Below are 17,569 nucleotides of genomic sequence, written 5' to 3' on the forward strand. Positions count from 1 at the left end.
ATCAGGCTAACAATACCTGCCTCACAGGGCTGTTGTGTGGCTTAGTTAATGTCTGTAACCGGCTTTTAGATCCTGGAGGGGATGGTGATCTAAGCATCCTGTTTGAAATAGATTTCTTGGAAGCACAGGTTCAAATCCCAGCAGAGTCAGTTCACTCTTTTGTTCTTCCAGTGTAACAATAATGATAAAAGCTAACTCTGAACTGCAGAGCTCTCCAGAACCACAACGGTGAAAGGAGCAGAATGTGCAGCTCCTCTGGCATGGCTGTACCGCCCCCAGCCCTTCCACGTAACTACGTGCCTGCGTCTCCTGTCCAGGGTCTGTACAGCATCCCCGCCGGAGGACAAAGCTGTGGAGGGCGAGCCTAGGGGCAGTACAGCCATGCTAGAGAAGCTGCTTGCATGGGGTTCTGCTCTTTTCACTGCTACTGTTCCCAGGAGAGCCCTGAACCACTGGGCTCTCCTGGGAACCGCAGCAGCAAAAGGAGCCCTGGCGGCCCCACATTGGCAGCTCCTCTGGTGCAGCTATACGCCCCCAGCCCTGTCCTCCGGCGGAGCTGCTGTACAGACCCCGGACAGGAGACGCAGGCATGTAGCTACATAGAAGGGCTGGGGGCGGTACAGCCATGCCAAAGGAGCTGCACGTTCTGCTCCTTTCGCCACTGACCTTCCTGGGAGAGCCCTGAAGTTCCTGGGAAAGTTCCTCCTGGAAACCGCAATGGCGAAAGGAGCAGAGCGTGGGCCCCACGCCAGCAGGTCCTCTGGCGCAGCTGTACCAGTACCGCCCCAGCCCTGCCCTCTGGCAGGGCTGCCTACAGACCCCAGACAGGAGACGCTAGACAAAAATGCGTGGAACAGGGTGGTGTTACAGATGGGGATGGTACAGTCACACCAGAGGAGCTGCCCCACTTTCTGCTCCTTCTCTGCCTTTCCAATACAGTGTACCAGGTATAACTATCTTACTGGCAGACCGGACCGGACCGCCCTACTTGCACCACTGCTCTTCTCTGCTGTATTGTATGGTGGTGTGCTAATTGCCACCGTCCATCCCAGAAGTGGCTTCATTTCAGTGATGCTGTGTGTATAGTTTGCAATGCACTTCGAGACCCTTTAGAATGAAAGGTGCTAGAGAAAGTTCACATTTTATTTTTAAGTATCCAGTTCAGTAAAATAATAACTGAATATAACAGGTTCAGTGCTTAGCGCTATCTCTGAGAAGATCTTTCCTTCACCCTAGTGACCACTCCGGATCTGCCTGCGAAGGAGTCAGATGTTGCTCTGGCTGTGGCCCTCCAGCAGGAGCTCAAAGAAGAAGTACCTGGAAGTCTGGAAGAGGCAGGCTTATTTTTTTGTCAGATCTGTCAGAAGGACCTCTCAGCCATGAATGCAACACGACGGGAGCAGCATGTTAACAGGTGAAAGGCCAGTGTTTATTATTGCCCTCTCTCCCCGGCCTCCTAGGCTAAAGACTCAGCCAGCCTAGCTACTGTAGGAAAGGATAAACGCTGAGGCTGTGTCACGGTAATTTTAACATTGAAGATGTAAGTAAATATAACCTGTTGTGGGGGGTCACAGCAGGGACTGAATTCTTTGTCCCATGGCTCTCCCTGGAGTGTGGGGTGAGGCCGAGTTTTCTGCTACTCTCCCAGCGTGCGTCTTTCAGTGTAAGCCTTAGCGGGGTGCGTTAATGAAGACAGCATGGCTAGTAAGCAAGTGATGGTCTATGAAAGCATGTGTTTGACAATCCAAGTTTGAGTGCTGCCGGTCCCAGCCCACAAAGTAGTCTTCGTCCTACAGCACTTCCAAGCTGTCCCCCTCATAGGCCCATGGACTCAGAAGGCTGGGTCGAACAGCACCTCCAAGCTGTCCCCCTCATACGCCATGGGCACCGTACCGGAATAGAGTATGCCTGAGCGGGCTGGGTCGAGCAGCACTTTCAATCTGCCACCCTCCTATGTCCCAGGTTCAGCACGTCCCTGTTCCCACTTTCAAGTTATGGTTATTTGGTAGTAATCCGTTTGATGAGCAAACCCCACAGGATTTTTGGGTGCTGCAGGAATCTTTAGCTTAGGTACAAGGAGTGTTGCTGCAGAGCGAATGGGGAAGCCAAAAAACACCCACGAGCGGGGGCGAGAGGGAGAGAAGCAACCAGCTTAACCATGAAGGTTATTTATTGCCAGGTAATAACTATACAAGGGGAGCGAAACAAACAAAACAGTTATAATATTAAATCTAACTTAAATTTGATTATAAAAGTCAGGTTTAATAAACTATAACTGATCACACAAGTCAGGGTCAGAAGGCTGTATCTAGAGAGAGCTCACCACTCCGTGAAGCTTGAATTGGTCGGGGTTCCCAGGTGGTGATGGTAGCTGCGGGTCCGGAGTGCTGGGGATAGGCAGAACCTCCAGCACGATCAATCAGGAGAAGATGAAGTCCCAATGGAACTGATGCAGATTTTGAATCTGGGCATCAGAGCACTTACTTGAGCATGGGTAGGGAGTTTTGTAGGGAGAGAACAATGGTTCAAGGGAGAACACTAGATTTGTTTGTGGGTAAACTGATGGCTCAAGGGAGTACACCAACGTTATTTTGTTCAGGCTAGACAATAGGAACTGATTATTCCAGGCTATGGGCGGTGTTCCTTTGAGGGAGCTCACAATGCAATTAGGCAGCTTCAGTATTTTGGATATCAATAAAGGATTTATTACTAGAATTGGTCTGATAACTACTGAGCTGGGTGTGTGCAGGTGTGGGTTCATTAACATCTGGAGCAGAGATTCCCCATCATGCAGTGCTTTCCTGCTTTCTTCTGATTGGCTTTGGTTCAAGCAGAGGCTGGAGGGTCGTAGGGGGAAGGTCTTTCGTGAGTCAAACAGTCTGGATACTGCGCCCTGGTTCCCCAAGAACACAGAGCTGATAGGTAACGGTGTATAATATGTAACACACACTTCTTTAGGGAATGTTACTTTGGTTGTTTCAGGCATTAGAGCTGATCACTCCAGTTTTTCTTTAATGTAGTTTAAAAGTGTTAATGTGAGCAGAGTTTAAAATACTTTAAAGAGCAAACCCTGCTGTTTTCCCGCAGGTGTCTGGATGAGATGGAGAAGTCACAGGTGTCTTCTTCCAGCAACCCACAGATCCCTGAGTGCCCCATCTGTGGGAAGCAGTTCCATACTCCAAAAAGCCGAGCCAGTCACTTGAAACGCTGCGCTGTCAAGATGGAAGTCCCTCCGCAGTTGCTTCTCCAGGCAGTGCAATCGCAGGCATTGGCCCTGGGTGATGGGCTCCCTGTAGCACCCAGGTGAGCTGGAGCAAATCAGCGATGTTAGTAGCATCCTTAGAGCCAGGGTAAGCGCACACACTGTCTGGGCTCTGAAACTAGGAGGAATCGGGTAGGAGCCAGCTTCAGCACCTTAGTTGAAGAAAGCTGCAGTTCAGTTGGAGAGAGAACAGTAGGGCAACCAAGATGATCAGTAAGGTGGCGGGGCTAATAGCTGAGCAGAGAGGGGCAAAACAAGGATTAGTCTTGCATTGACTTGGATGAGGTGTTTACACTAGCTGAGGTAATTATAAAAATTAAACTGAATGGTCCATTGGAGTTTATTAGACAGACTGGAGCTAAGGAACATTTTGTACCTGGACACGAAGAGGGAATACACATAAGAATCGGATGTATAAAAATTTATTCTGAGAATGGGGGCTAGGTGGAATGGACTTTTAGCTGAACTGGTGGCCTCAAGTCTATATCACAGGTGGGCAAACTACGGCCCCACGGGCCACGTCTGGCCCGTGGGACCATCCTGCCCGGCCTTTGAGCTCCTGGCCGGGAAGGCTAGCCCCTGGCCCCTCCCCGCTGTCCCTCCTCCCTCTCAGCCTCAGCTCGCTGTGCTGCCAGTGCTCTGGGCGGTGGAGCTGCGAGCTCCTGCCAGGCGGCATGGCTCGCTCCGGCCGGGCGGTGCGGCTGCCAGTCCTGGTGTTCTGAATGACTTGGTAAGGGGGTGGGAAGCGGGGGGGCTGGATAAGGGGCAGAGGGTCCCGGGGGGCAGTCAGGGGACAGGGAGCAGCGGGCGGTTGGATAGGCATGGGAGTCCCGGGGGGCCTGTCAGGGGGCAGGGGTGTGGATAGGGGTTGGGGCAGTCAGGGGACAGGGAGCAGGTGGGGTTCTGGAGGGCGGTTGGGGTGGGGGGTCCCGGGAGGGGGCGGTCAGGGGACAAGGAGTAGGGGGTTTGGATGGGGCGGCGGTTTTGATGGGGGCAGTCAGGAGGCAGGAAGTGGGAGGGGGCAGATAGGGGGTGGGGCCAGGCTGTTTAGGGAGACACAGCCTTCCCTACCTGGCCCTCCATACTGTTTCGGAATCCCGATGTGGCCCTCAGGCCAAAAAGTTTGCCCACCCCTCGTCTATATAGTAAAGCAAACAATGACTGACTACTAAGTTCAATACGTGGAAAGTCCATTAGTCCCATTGGGTTGGGGAGGAGCTGATTCCTGTCCCCCCAGCCACGTGGGAAATGGCACAGCAATTTTTGGTGTTTGGGCTTTTTGCCCCACATTGACTGTTTTTTTGCTGTTCTCTGGCACCAAGTTTTAAAGGACGTGGGACCGAAAAGGCAGAGTTGCAAACAAAAGATTCCAGAAGCAGCTATGAAGCACTTATGGCCAGCTTCTGGTACTGTGTAACACACTTCTATGTTTTGCTTCAGTGGCGTCCTCCCTGCCCTTCTCTTGACCTCCTAGATAGTGAAATTGATGAATTAATGAAAATGATAAATGCTTCCCTCTGTTCAGGAGTAGTTTACTGTGAATGGTTTCCCCTTATCCTGGAAATGGGAATCTACATAAGTGATTAGAGCAGCTGATCTGGAGGGTGGAGTGCTCCTCATCTCTGATCCGGGTGCAGTTAACTTGTGTGTCATGCTGCATTCTTACATTTCAGCAGTCAGCTCAGTAGGTCAAAGCGAAAACGCTCCTCCAAAGAGAAGGAGTCAAAGAAAAAGCGGAAGACGTCCAAGGTGGAGACCAAAGATGAGGATCTTCTGGTTGCCATGGCAATGTCACGATCTCTGCTGGAGCAAATAAGGCAGGAGCAAGCAAAATCGGTAACAACCATTAAACTGGAGAGTGCTTTGCCAATCAAGTGGAAGCCTGGAGCAGGTACATATTGAAGTGTCTTAGTGTTAGTGGCTGGCAGTGTTTTAGGAGCAACGTAACACAGTATATGCTAAGTGATGTGTGTGTGTGTATGACAGCCCTGCCTGTATTTCATGTCAGTTTCTAACGCAATATGTAATTCCTACACAAAACTTAGTTAAAAGGGATTTCTGGTCGTCAGTGAGTTTCAGTGGAGTCCCCTTGTAGTCTTACACTTTCTTTCTGTTGATGGGAGTTTTGAAATTGTAGATTTTTTTTTTTTTTGTACAGTGTAGAAATGAACAGCTATGGGGGTCACTCAATTTTTCCACTGCCATGTATTCTGCATTACTCCTTATTAGCCAACCTGAATCACACTGCTCACCCAACCTTACCTGTGCCCCATGTAACAGCTGTGATGGACATGTGATGGAGAATGGATAGTGGTGGCTGCATGCCTTGCTTATGCAGCATGCAATAAAGATTTTGAAAGAAAGCTGTGGTAAGGTGGGTGAACATACTCTTCAGGAGTGTGCTCAAATTCTCCTTAGCATCCTCCTGCCAAGGCTCCAGTTACTGAGCTCACAGCCGCATTGGGGAAGGCAGAAGGGGAATGCAGTGGCGAAAGTGAGCCAGTAAGGCACAGAGATTGCTGAAGGGCAGTTGTGTGGAGTTGGGGACCTACTGTTGGGCATCAGAAGTCACAAAGAGACAGTGACAGTTGCTGCAAGGTGCTGCGCTGTTTTCCTGTGGCTGGGACAGGCAACCAAAAGCTGCATTGGCAACTTGCCATGAACCTGGGAGATGCCCATAACTTCAGTAAAATAGAGAGATTGCATATGATGAAAGTGAAACTCAAAGTTTACAGCTCTCATCATGGAGCAGTGCATAGTGGGATCTGTAGTTTCAGGGGGTTGTTTCCCTGTTTTAAAAATGATGGCAGCTGCAGGTGTTGTTGTGGAGCTCTGTGAGTCCCATTTGGCCTGTGAGCTACACTTCAGGTACCCTGTCATCAGCTCTCAAAGGAGCTTGCGTGTTGTGCTCCCACACCCTGTATGTTCTATTTTATACTTTTTTTTAATAGAGAAAAAAAGGCGTAAGAACGTCCCCCGCACACCTCCTCCATTGTTACTTCAAGATCCAGAGACAGCCCATAAACGGATTCAAAGCCGGATGGCCATGCTACTAACAGAGGAGGTGGAGTTCCCTAGCACCCCTCCACTCCCTGCCAGCAGGATTTTGGAGGAGGAGCCTGGGAAGGCAGCCTGGCTTCTGTCTTTGCCCAAAGACCAGCGTTGCATTTTGTGGGAGTATAGTACTTTGACAGGACCCTGTGTCCCAGAGTCCTTCTATGCAGTGGGATTAACCCCTCCTATTTTACCTTGGAAACCTGTGCAGGTGAGGAATCCTTCTGTTCTTTCCTCTACTACTTATTCTCACCAGTGGCTTGTCCCTGCCACCTTCTTGTTTTCACACTTGCAGTTGTGCTCCTTTGCTCTTCGGACCTGCTACTCTCCTGAGTTTGCACACTCATTGGCACTGTGTGTTTACTCGTCCGGTTTCCATCACTGCCCTCATGTGGTCTGACTTTGTACATCTGCTTTTAGAATTGAAGACAAATAAATTAAATTAATGGAGATATCCCATCTCCTAGAACTGGAAGGGACCTTGAAAGGTCATCGAGTCCAGCCCCCTGCCTTCACTAGCAGGACCAAGTACTGATTTTGCCCCAGATCCCTAAGTGGCCCCCTCAAGGATTGAACTCACAACCCTGGGTTTAGGAGGCCAATGCTCAAACCACTGAGCTATTCCTCCCTCCCAAAGGTACCTGCTGGTCTGTTTAGAGGCTTTTTCTTTTACATTTCAGCGCAGCAATAGAGAGTAATTAAATAAGAAAATCTTACCCAGTCATTTTGACCCTAGTTTAGGTGTATGCTTGCCTCTTGCATTGCTGAGGCCCAGAGAGCTCCTGGTTCTTTAATTGGCTTTGGCATGCTCACCACCTTCTGTATCTGTTTCCTAGTCCATATACAGTACTTGACTAGCTAGGAATTAAGTTGCACCTGTGTTTTGAGGACATTTGTTAGTATTCCATGCAAAGAGTATGGTCTAAGTAAATTGAGGTTGCAAAGTGAAGCATTCAAATGTCAGACTTTGCCAAATCTGAGGTTGCTCGTGCAACCTTAACTCTACACCCTTGTGCATATGCTTTATGGTACACTCTTTAATTACACAATCACAGACTGTTTTTTTCACAGATCTCCCGCCTCTTTCATTGCACTTCATTCAGTTTAATCATTGATAGGACTCCTTCAGAGTTCTGTCTTTTTTTGCACTTACCCTCCAAGAGGGAAAATTTCACTTTGCTTCTTTCCTTATTCATGGACACCAGAAGAATAGTTGGACATTCTTTTTTAAAACAAAAAAATGTGTGCATGTGAAAGTACCTTGTTTAAACTCTTATAACTTGGTTAAATCCCAGTAGATTTTCAGTTGGTGACTCAAAGGCACGCATCTGATGTAAGAGCTACTTCTGTGCCAGATTTCAAATTTCTAATGATGAGGCACTAGAGCTGTTCAAAAACAGGTTGCAAAACATTTTAAATAATGGCAGGAGTGTATTTTTCCCTCATAATTTTCATTCTCAGAAATGGCTGAGCCATTTTTATTGAAATGGCGGGGTGGGGGGAACCCAAACACCATAAAAACTAAAGCAGAGACCAAACCTGGAAAATTTCAGCCCAGAAGGTAAAAGTTCTAAGTTATAAGTAACTGCAAAAAGACCCTTCAGAGTGGAACCGTTGGCTGCCTTAGCCATAGCTGTCGCAGTGAGCTCCAGCCATAATGAAATGTTCAGCTGTTAGAGTGGGACTACTTCCACCATCCATCCTCCCCACTCGGCAGCTGCTGTCACACAAATACACTCCCTGGGAAACCCCTCTTCTCACATTCTCCATTGCAGTCAGCTTGCTTCTGAGGGTGGTTTGAGATCTCTTATCTCCATAGACCTCTCCATATCCAAAGGAGATTTGCCTCGGTAGGTAGCAACGGCATCAGGGGACTGTTCTGGAGACCATGTAACCTTCACACTAGGGCTTTAAAACTGTGAACTAGAGTGTAGTCCAACCACTGAGTGATTCCCAAGCTGCATGAACACACAAGACAAGAACCAATTCTTTCTGTCTGTCTGTCTGTCATAAGTCAGAGACTGTTTTGCCATCAGTGAGATCTGACCAACCACAACTATCTCAGCAGTTACAGACCATCAGCAACCATCCTGATCCTGCTTCTGTGGGGCTTGGAAACAGAACTACTGATGATCCCCAGGCAGACCCTGATGGAGAGCAGCAGTTTCTATCTTGCAGCCAGAAGGATGTTCAGACTCTGCAGGACCTGGTGGAGCTGGCTGGGGAAGGACTTACTCTCACGCAGTGGAACATTGACATTGACCACACCAGCGAAGTGAAGCAACTGAGTAAGTTCTGGCAGTCCTGTGAACCGATCCCATCAAATCACATCAGCTAAGCAGAACTGGGCCTGGTCAATACTTAGATAGCAGAGGCTTGACCAGAGGCTGCAGGAAATAAAGGTGATTCAGTAGGTGGCACTTTTTTCCACAGACTCATGAATGCTCCAAGCATTGTGTATGGGGCACTGTTCTGCAGCAGTGCCAGCCTGGGAGACTGTCAACTTGACACTTTTTAAACTGACTAATTTTTCATACATCCCGGTTTGGACGGAGTCCCTTTTAAACAGCATGTCCTGAATTTTATTTTTACAGTTCCTTTAAAAACTCTCAGCATTTTTCTGCTCTTCAGCTGATGCCCGGGAGAGTCTTTTGGACACATCCAAGAGCAATGCTAAAAATACCTGGCCCAGGCCTGCTCACTTCCCTCTTTTCTTTCTGTGCACACCCCTCCTTGCTCCCTGTTCATGTCTGTTGGTGGTCACTGGTAACACACTCTTCCAGAGTCCAGGGAAGGCCATGATGTGTGTAAGCTTCTCCCAAAACACAGCACCATAGTAATGTCATGCTGGAATATGAGCCAGGAATTGCAACTGACCATCAGCAAAATAAAGCGGCTGACCATAAACAAGGGTTGCCAAATGCACAAAGTAAGAACTCTGTGTAAACAGAAAATAGAATATTTATTTCTCTCTAATTTCTCAGTTATAGTCCCCTAAGGATTTACTTAGAACAACAGCAGGTGCCAGATTTTCAGAGGGTGAAGTGATTTTCAAGTTGACAGTGGCCCTTTCAAACTGAGGATCTGGTCACTTGTCAAGAGTGGGTATATTATGTATTTCCTGTGTCCTTATAAAGGAGAACTCAGTTAATAAATTGTGCCATCTCTCTGCCTTTTCAGTTGGGTGTAGTATTCTTCACTTCCTGTTGTGTAGAGCTGCTGGGCATGTTAAACTGCAGCCATGGTCCATTTTGGAGAGGACTTCACTTTGCTAGTGATTGAAGTAATTCTCTTACATATATGTATTTTGGTTTGAGCCCTCTGAGATGAAAGGCTCTAAATAGATGCTAATGCAATTGTACCAGTTTCTCCAGACTTAGGTTTCTTCCGCCACTCCCCATTGAGTTCTGTACACCACACTTTGAAACCCCAGTCTCAGATTCACTCAGGATTCATGGTAGGAGGGTGCTGCCCTCAGCTGAATGGATTCAGACATCAGCAGCCCAGCCCAGAGGATCACTGTTAAGTAAGGGAGAGGGAGGCTGACATGTCAGGACTGGTTCACATGTGAGTGGGGGGGAGTCACAAGTTTGGGGTATCTGTCAAAGCACAGGTGCCATTAGGAATGTTTACTTTGCAGCTTGTCTCATACAGAGGTTGTGTTTGAGTTTTGATTTGTATTTTCTTCCTTGAGGAGGAGAATCGGTGGCCAGCGACATTCCACTTAGTGGCTTCGTCCCTCCATCCAAGGTGAAGATGTGCCAGAGCAGCAACCTTCACACAGTAAGGGCAGAGCCTTGTTTAGTTCTCCTTATTTTTTTGTACTTTTACTGCTGTGTATCTCACGGATTGAAGGGGGCATATTGATTCATGTAAGAGCAGAAATACCTAGAAAGTGACCCAAAATACCTTCCATCCCTATCTGTAGAAAAGGAAGAGGTGCCCTGAGGTCCCATCCTTCTGAGGTAGGTATCATCAGAAAAGGCAGCTGATGTCAACACACCCAGTGTCTCACTAATGCCCACAAAGAGGCCTGTGTATGTGACAAAGACCTTGTCCTACAGGGAAATGGAAAGATCTAAACTAAGAGAACATTAGGCAAATATCCAGGTGATTTGTGTAAAGACAAGTGGCTTGTGTACAGGAGGTAATGCACTTAACCCTACGTGAATAACGTAGCTGAAGTCAATATTCTTAGATCTACTCACCGCAGTGTCTTCACTTGCGGTGAGTCGACTGCTGACATTCCCCCATCAACTCTGCCTGCACCTCTCGGCCTGGTGGAGTACAGGAGTCGATGGGAGAGCGCTCGGAGGTCTATTTATTGTGTCTAGACTAGACGCGATAAATCAAGCCCCGCTGGATCGATCGCTGCCCGCTGATCTGGCAGGTAGTGTAGACATACCCTTGGTTTCTAAGCATTTCAGGGCAGGAAACTGTCTTCTTACTTGTCTATCCAGCACCTAGTTATATAAATAAAAATAAAGAGATGGGTTCCTACAGAGTCAGGCTGATTTACACTGAACTCCCGCCATCTGGGATAAGAAGCTTAAAGATGAGATGGAATGCTGGGAGATCTATGGATGAGAAGCACTTTGTAAGAGCTCAGCACTATTATTACTCACCAAGAAAATCTTTCCATGGTCCCCTCAGTCCATAGGTGAACACATTTCAAAGAAGATAACTGGATGGGTCAAAGTGTCCTTTGAGAGCTGCAGCCTGACAGATTCTGCACTCCCACATGGTGAGCAGTGCAATGCCATGTGGTATGCATCCCCAGAGGTTTTCCCATCAAGCCTGTAATACTTCATCAATCACATTTAACCCCAGATACAGGGACCTTGCCCTGCAGAATCATACTCCAGTTCCCACACTTGCAGTATATTTATAATTTTGTAGAGGTTTCTAATTTTTATCTTTGTTATCAAGATCTTTATGTAGTAGAAATTTGTTATCCTCTATTTATCTGGTGCCCATGTAATGGCGCCTTGTGGATTTTCAGGCCAGATATATTTTGAATCCTTGAGGATGAAGACTGTTGTTTTTGACTGATAGTATTAAGAGACTTCTGAAAGGAATCCAGTCTCGTGGGGTCAGTGGTAAGCTCTGTCATGTAATCTGTTGGGGATATGGGAGCCCCATTTCTCAGCCTGAGGTTCTCGCTGCAGAAACTCCAGCAGAAGTTCCAGTCTCAGACTGTGATCCTTTGGAGTGATCAAAAAATCCTTAAAGATTCAGTTCTCTATGTGACCGGAACTAGAGCAAAGATAGAGGAGCACAGGCTTCTTCACACTGCTCAGCCTCTGTGCCTCACGCCAGAGCCTTTTCTGTTTTATGGGGAAGTTCAGTTCTGTGTCACATTGCAGAACTTGGCCTCACTGCTGACGCTGCCAGGAGCAGTGCGTGGATTCTGTGATGTGAACAGCTGTCCACTCAGAACTGGATTGAGACCCAGCCACTCACTATGCCCAGGCTACTGTACAGCCAGGAGAAGGTTTCTAGTTTGAATTCATTTTCCTTTCCTCATTCATGATTTTAGCTGCAGCAGGAAAGCCGATCTTGGCTCCCTGCCCGGAATGTGGCGCCAGTGTGTTTGGTTCAATGGCATTGTAAGGGAATGTCTTGCCAAGAATAAGACAGCAAGAAACATCTGATTGGTTTCCAGCCTTTGCTTCCTGTCTTCCCCTTGGAGAATGACTCCACTTTTCTGCCCAGACCCATGAAGCCTTCTCCAGCCCATCTACCAAATCCAGGAAGACTGTTCAGATGTGCACTGATAGTTCAGTACTACGTAGTGTCGGCCATCCATGAGCACGTATTGTGTCGAATCAAATGTTGGTTTCCACAGTCCGCTGCAGAATACAGAAACTTGCTAAAATAAATTAAAGAGCTGTGTTGTTCCAGATAGAGCTGCATCTCGCACAGATGTCTATAGGAATAACATTGGCAGTTCCTCAAGCTACTGAAGGTTAAAAACGTACCAGGTCTGTGACCAGTGCTTCAAGTATAAGTTGATTCCCAGCTGGGTAGGGGAAGCCCCTCCAGTGTACAACTGGCAAGATGAGGATTTTCACTTTCCTTCAAAGAACAGGCCGTGTCTGGTGGCCGGATATCAGACTAGATGGATCCAGTTCTCTTAAAGATCGGACTATCTGGGGCAGCCCCAAAGCTCCTAAAGAAGAAATGGACCGTACGCTGTTTTCTTTTCCTTTGAATTTCATGCTGGTGAAAAGCACTGGTTTGGTTTCAATTGGTACTGAAATTCTCTAGCCTCAGAACAGATGCAGCACAGGAGATGGCAGGGCAAGTTTCCCTCACATGATGCACTGGCAAAGTGCCCCAATCCTGACCCAGGGGCACCATCACTAGCCATGTGAGGGAGTTCAGTCTCCATGGCTCCCTTCTTCAGCCTGCCAGCAAGGAACCGTATTTCTGCTAATAGTTGGGGGGGGAGGGAGGTTATGACGCGTGAGTAAGATTTTCAAAATCTACGGTCACTTAAGCACTATTGAAAATTCCACCCAGTGTACCTGTCCATGGGGAAATGGAGTGAGAACACAAGGCATGGAACGCCCAGTTAGATGGTGACATCTCTCAGCTATTATCAGTGTGAGCCAGACTACAGTGAACTGGAGAAGAAAAGGCTCTGTATCCCATGATGTAGTTCCTGAGTCTTCCACTTTCCTTTGTGCCAGTAAACATGCGGGACTCACCCCTGCGGCGCCTCCTGATGGTCATCTCAGGGAATTAGCTCTTTTCCAGCATGGGCGCCCTCCGCAGGCCGGTGTCCCACTTGTTTCTGGCCCTGTGTCCCTCCCGGACCCCGGTGCCCTTTTATCTGGGGTGCTGCCCCCTGGCAATATCCCCACGCTCTGCCTCTGTCTCCCCCCTCTCTGGGGAACCTCCAACCCTCTAATCCCCACCTTGCCTCAGTCTGGGCTACTGCCAGTCATCACTAGCCCCCGCTCCCTGGGGCAGACTGCAGTGTAAAAGCCACTCATCATAGGCAAGGGGGCAGACCGGCTGCCTTTGCCTGCCTCCCAGTACCTCTATGGGCCTTGGACCAGGCCCTGCAGCCCAGGGAGTTGCCAGCCTGGAGCTCCCCTTCTCCTCTGGCCTTTCCCCAGCCCTTCTTCACTTCCAGTACCCTTTCTGCAGGCAGCCAGGCCCTGTTCTCTCCCAGCCTGGAAAGAGAGAGAGAGACTGCTGGGCCTCTGGCTCACAGCCTTTTATACAGGCCAGCTGTGGCCTGACTGGGGAGGGACAAGTGCTGCCGCTTCTCCAAATCAGCCCAGCTTAGCAGCTCTCAGCCACAACCTTCTCCCAGAGCTGACTTTAACCCCTTTTCCACTGGAGTGGGGGAGCCGCCCCACTACAGTGCCCTTTCCCATTATTATGCATTCAGTTAAAATAATTCCAGGTAGACATTGCAACCAGAGAGGTGCTATAGATTAGCATGCTGATGTCACTTGGGAAGGCCCTGTGTTGATATGTTTGTTGCATTGGTTGGGGATAGGTGCACCTCATGGCATGACTTTGCTCCTAATCTTGCAGTGTTGCTAGCTGCAGTACCAGTCCGAACAATTTCAGAAGTCTGCTCCAGCCTCACCTCCTAAGTTTGGCTTAGATGCTGAGTACATCCCAGTGAGGACTGTTTACTCACACTGCAGTCAGCCTGTGGTCAAATTCTCTGCTGGAGTAAGTGGAGCTGTTTGCAGCTACACCTGCAGAGAATTTGGCCCAGTGTGTTTAAGGCCAGTTAAAACTGAAGTCTCACTAAAACTGTCCTGTCTGCCAGAACAGGCAGGGTAACAGAGCTCAGCATGACTCCAGCTGCAGGGTAGTAACTCCAAAGGGAAAGATTGATACTAGTTGCTTCTCAATTCATTATTGTTGGCGTAGAAGTGAAATTTTAATTGAGGACATGAATCATCACAAAGGGGAAAGTTAAATCCATCCAAACCTGGGCCCAGAGCACAGCAGCATTGACAAATTGGGTTATCCCCTCTGCCTTTGTCAGGGAAATTAATTACAGCTGCACCAGCGTTTTTCTCTCTCCTTCCTTCTTTGTTCTAGTCCTCACTCAGGTCGCTGGCTGCCGATTTCAGTGGAATGGTCAACAACCCCCATCTAAGTGACGTCCAGTTCCAGGTAGACAGTGGGGAAGTCCTTTATGCCCATATGTTTGTGCTTTATGCACGGTGCCCACAGCTGACTGAAGTCGTAAGTATGGCTGGATGTGTTTGCTTTTGTGTTTGTTTGCTGTGCTGCCTTCCTCTTCCTTCTGGCAGTGCTGTTGTCTCTGGGCACAGCTACCATGCGGTACTCTCCTCCTAACTAGGAAGAGATTGGCTCCAGTCTCTACAGGCAGTTCTGCTTCAGAGTCGGGAGTAGGTGCTAAAGCCTGGTGCAGAGGGCACTTCTGACCCAGCTGTGATTTGCAGCCTCCTGTCCCTCCCCGCAGGCAGGTAGCAAGAGTCCTGTGGTGTCGTCATAGAGAGTGAGTCTCAGTTGTTTGAAGGAGTAAGGGGGATGGTAGGTCCAGCAATCTGCCAGCAGTTTATACGGGAGGGTATCTATCTAACTATATGTTTGCCCTCTGGATTTCCATAGCCACCCACCCCACACAAGCCTAGGCTAGTGAGTCCTGACTGGTACATCTGTCCTGCCCTTCTCCTAGAGCTGAGCTTGAGCAACACATGAAATCCAGGGACTAGGCCATGAAGAGTCTAGCTATGCCTGTGCGTGACCTTTATGAGGGTCTGTCTCCACCCCTTCCCCCAGAGTAGAAATCATTTCCCTGTACAAGGCCTCTCCTCCCACAGTTGCTGTTGAGCTAACAGTGCTGAACAGAGCTTCTCACGAAGGACAGTGAAATGCTCCTCACGCTCCCAGCGGGGTGTGCAGTCGAGCATCCCACAGTACCTCCTCAATAGTATCTCGCCAACGCAACGTGACGGGCCCTGAGTCTAGGATCTGAACCCTGGTCATAGCATGAAGAGCTGCCACCAGCATCTGAACACATTTTGAGTTTCCTTAAATGCTGTTAACTCAAAGGCACCTGTACACCCTGAGACCCCTTTGTAAATGGAGTTAGGAGGCTGAGGTGATGGCTTAGCCCCATGCACAGTGGTTTAGCTACACTCCCAGCATTACTGACCCATAGCCCAACCATACAACCCTTTCTTACCTGAGTAGTCCTCATTGACTACTTGCATCCATAGGAACTACTTGTATGCGTAATGGTTGTAGGATCCGGCCCCTACATGATATGTTTAATCCCTTCTGTGTGGATCTTTTCCCTCTTCTGCAGTGTGGTATTTTCCATTTAGTCTCTCTGTTGGCCAGGGGAGTGTTGTTAGAACCAGGTCTTGCCATTTTCAGAGACCTTGAGCCACTGGTAGTTAATAGAGGAATCAGAAACAACTGGGAGCCTGTGTTTTCTGTTTGGCTATGTCCACGCTTGGAGTTGGGGGATTGATTCCCAGCTTGCGTAGGCAAACTCATGCTAGCTATTGTGGAGCTAGCACGCTAAATATAGTAGTGTAGCCATAGTACCGTGGGCAGTGGTGAGCGGCAGCACGGCTAGCGAGCAAGGGTACATGCCTGTGGAGTCTGGGTGGGTTTGTACTTGGACAGCTAGCCCGTGCTGCCACTCACTGCTACCCTTGCTACTGCAGCTACACTACTATTTTAGCATGCTAGCTCAATAAAAGCTAGCGTGAGTATTTCTACACAAGCTGGGAATCACAGCCCTAGCGCCAAGTGTTAGATGTGGCCTTTGGGTGATATTCAGTACCATAAGAGAGAATCTCAGATACTGCAGTGGCTGCTATGGGTGGATAGGGGTGGAAGCATGCCAGCAAGAGAGGGGAGCAGGGTCAGTCCATGCGGGTGCAGCGGGTATGATTCAGGTTGCGCAGGATATGGGAAAAGCTGATCAGTCCCTCCTTTCTATGCAGTCCCATAACAGGAAAGCAAGAGGCCACTCAATGCAATCCATGATTGGTAAATTTAGAACCAATCCAAGGAAACTTTTCTTTACCCAGCGTATAGTCAGCCTGTGCAGTTCACTGCTCTAGAAGGTACTGGATTTAGAAAGGGGCTGGATAAGGTTATGACCGATGTGTGGCAGTTATACAGAGGGATCAGACGTCATACTTCCGGGTGTAAGGTGATGGCTGTAGGGGTCAGGAGGAACACTCCCCCGCCCCCATAAGGAGCACTGCATATTTGACTTCTTTAGCTTTCCTCTGAAGCCTCGGGTACTGGCTACTGCCTGAGTCCAGATGAGAATTTAGTGGATGAAAGGTCTGATCTGGTGTGGGCATTCTGGGCCTGATCCCCCCGTGCCCCTCTCTTGCTGATAAATGACCCTGCTTTGGCTGTTTGTTTCTTTTCACTCTCAGGTTCACAGTGAAGGTTTCTTAGTGGAAGAGGATGGGAATTTGCGGACCCGTCGAGTGTTGCTGAGTGAAGTGACGGTCGAGGCAGCCCGTGCATTTCTGCAGTACCTCTATGCAGCTGATATCAGTATCCCTGCCCAGGTGCTCTCTGATGTGGGAGCTCTTGCTGTCAGGTGTGTACACTGCTGTCTAGTCACTTACACCATGAGATTTATTTGGGGTCCCAGCCTGGGAATTAACAGCCAAGTTTCTGCAGAGGTGACTCCCCCAGGCTGCATTGGTTTAGGTGAAGTCCTTTCAGTTCAGATGTTCAGTGCCGGTCAGTGTTTTGCAGTTTTCCTGCACATATCTAGCCAACATCTTCATTCCTGGCCTGAGTGGCTACAACAGACTTTTTAATTCTCAGTGTACATTTCCAGTGTGACCATTGTCACAAAAGTGTCACTCCCCTCATCTTCTCACTGGGTGTATCTGCTGAGTTACACCTGTCAGCACAGGCCCATTATAGCCTGGGGGAGAACAAGCCATTCTATTCTGCCCCTAGTGGCCTCAGCAGCATTTGATTCCATGGTCTCTGTTGTTGCTGCTGGCTGCTGGTGGTGATGTAATAATAATTAGTATGTCTTTCATCTGAGATTCTCTAAGCACTTCACTAACTATAGTCAGTTAATCCCCAGAAGACCTGCTTGAGAGATCAATACTGTGTGTAACACTAACTTGCGGTATCAACCTTACTGTCATTTCGTGACTCTAAGTGCTCTTCATGAATAGTCCTTAAAAAACGGATAGATTCAAGGGATTCTGTCAACTTAAAAAATCACCCCCTCTCTGAGAATGTGGACCTGTT

At 48.6% G+C, this 17,569-nt stretch overlaps 1 protein-coding gene across 7 annotated transcripts in view; it reads left to right on the forward strand.

Moving 5' to 3' along the window:
• Positions 1–17,569, forward strand: part of SLX4 (SLX4 structure-specific endonuclease subunit) — a 41,004-nt gene that overhangs the window by 14,166 nt on the left and 9,269 nt on the right. For 5 of the 7 annotated variants that reach the window (XM_054042481.1, XM_054042477.1, XM_054042479.1 and 2 more), the window contains 8 exons: positions 1,237–1,414; positions 3,088–3,303; positions 4,936–5,153; positions 6,214–6,527; positions 8,382–8,604; positions 10,011–10,099; positions 14,393–14,539; positions 16,726–16,895. In XM_054042481.1, coding sequence (XP_053898456.1) covers positions 1,237–1,414; positions 3,088–3,303; positions 4,936–5,153; positions 6,214–6,527; positions 8,382–8,604; positions 10,011–10,099; positions 14,393–14,539; positions 16,726–16,895 — 1,555 coding nt within the window. The remainder of the gene's footprint in view (positions 1–1,236; positions 1,415–3,087; positions 3,304–4,935; positions 5,154–6,213; positions 6,528–8,381; positions 8,605–10,010; positions 10,100–14,392; positions 14,540–16,725; positions 16,896–17,569) is intronic. The other 2 variants (XM_054042483.1, XM_054042484.1) reach the window with 2 other exon arrangements.

This window comes from Malaclemys terrapin, chromosome 10, assembly GCF_027887155.1.
Source record: "Malaclemys terrapin pileata isolate rMalTer1 chromosome 10, rMalTer1.hap1, whole genome shotgun sequence".
Taxonomy (NCBI): Eukaryota; Metazoa; Chordata; order Testudines; family Emydidae; genus Malaclemys; species Malaclemys terrapin.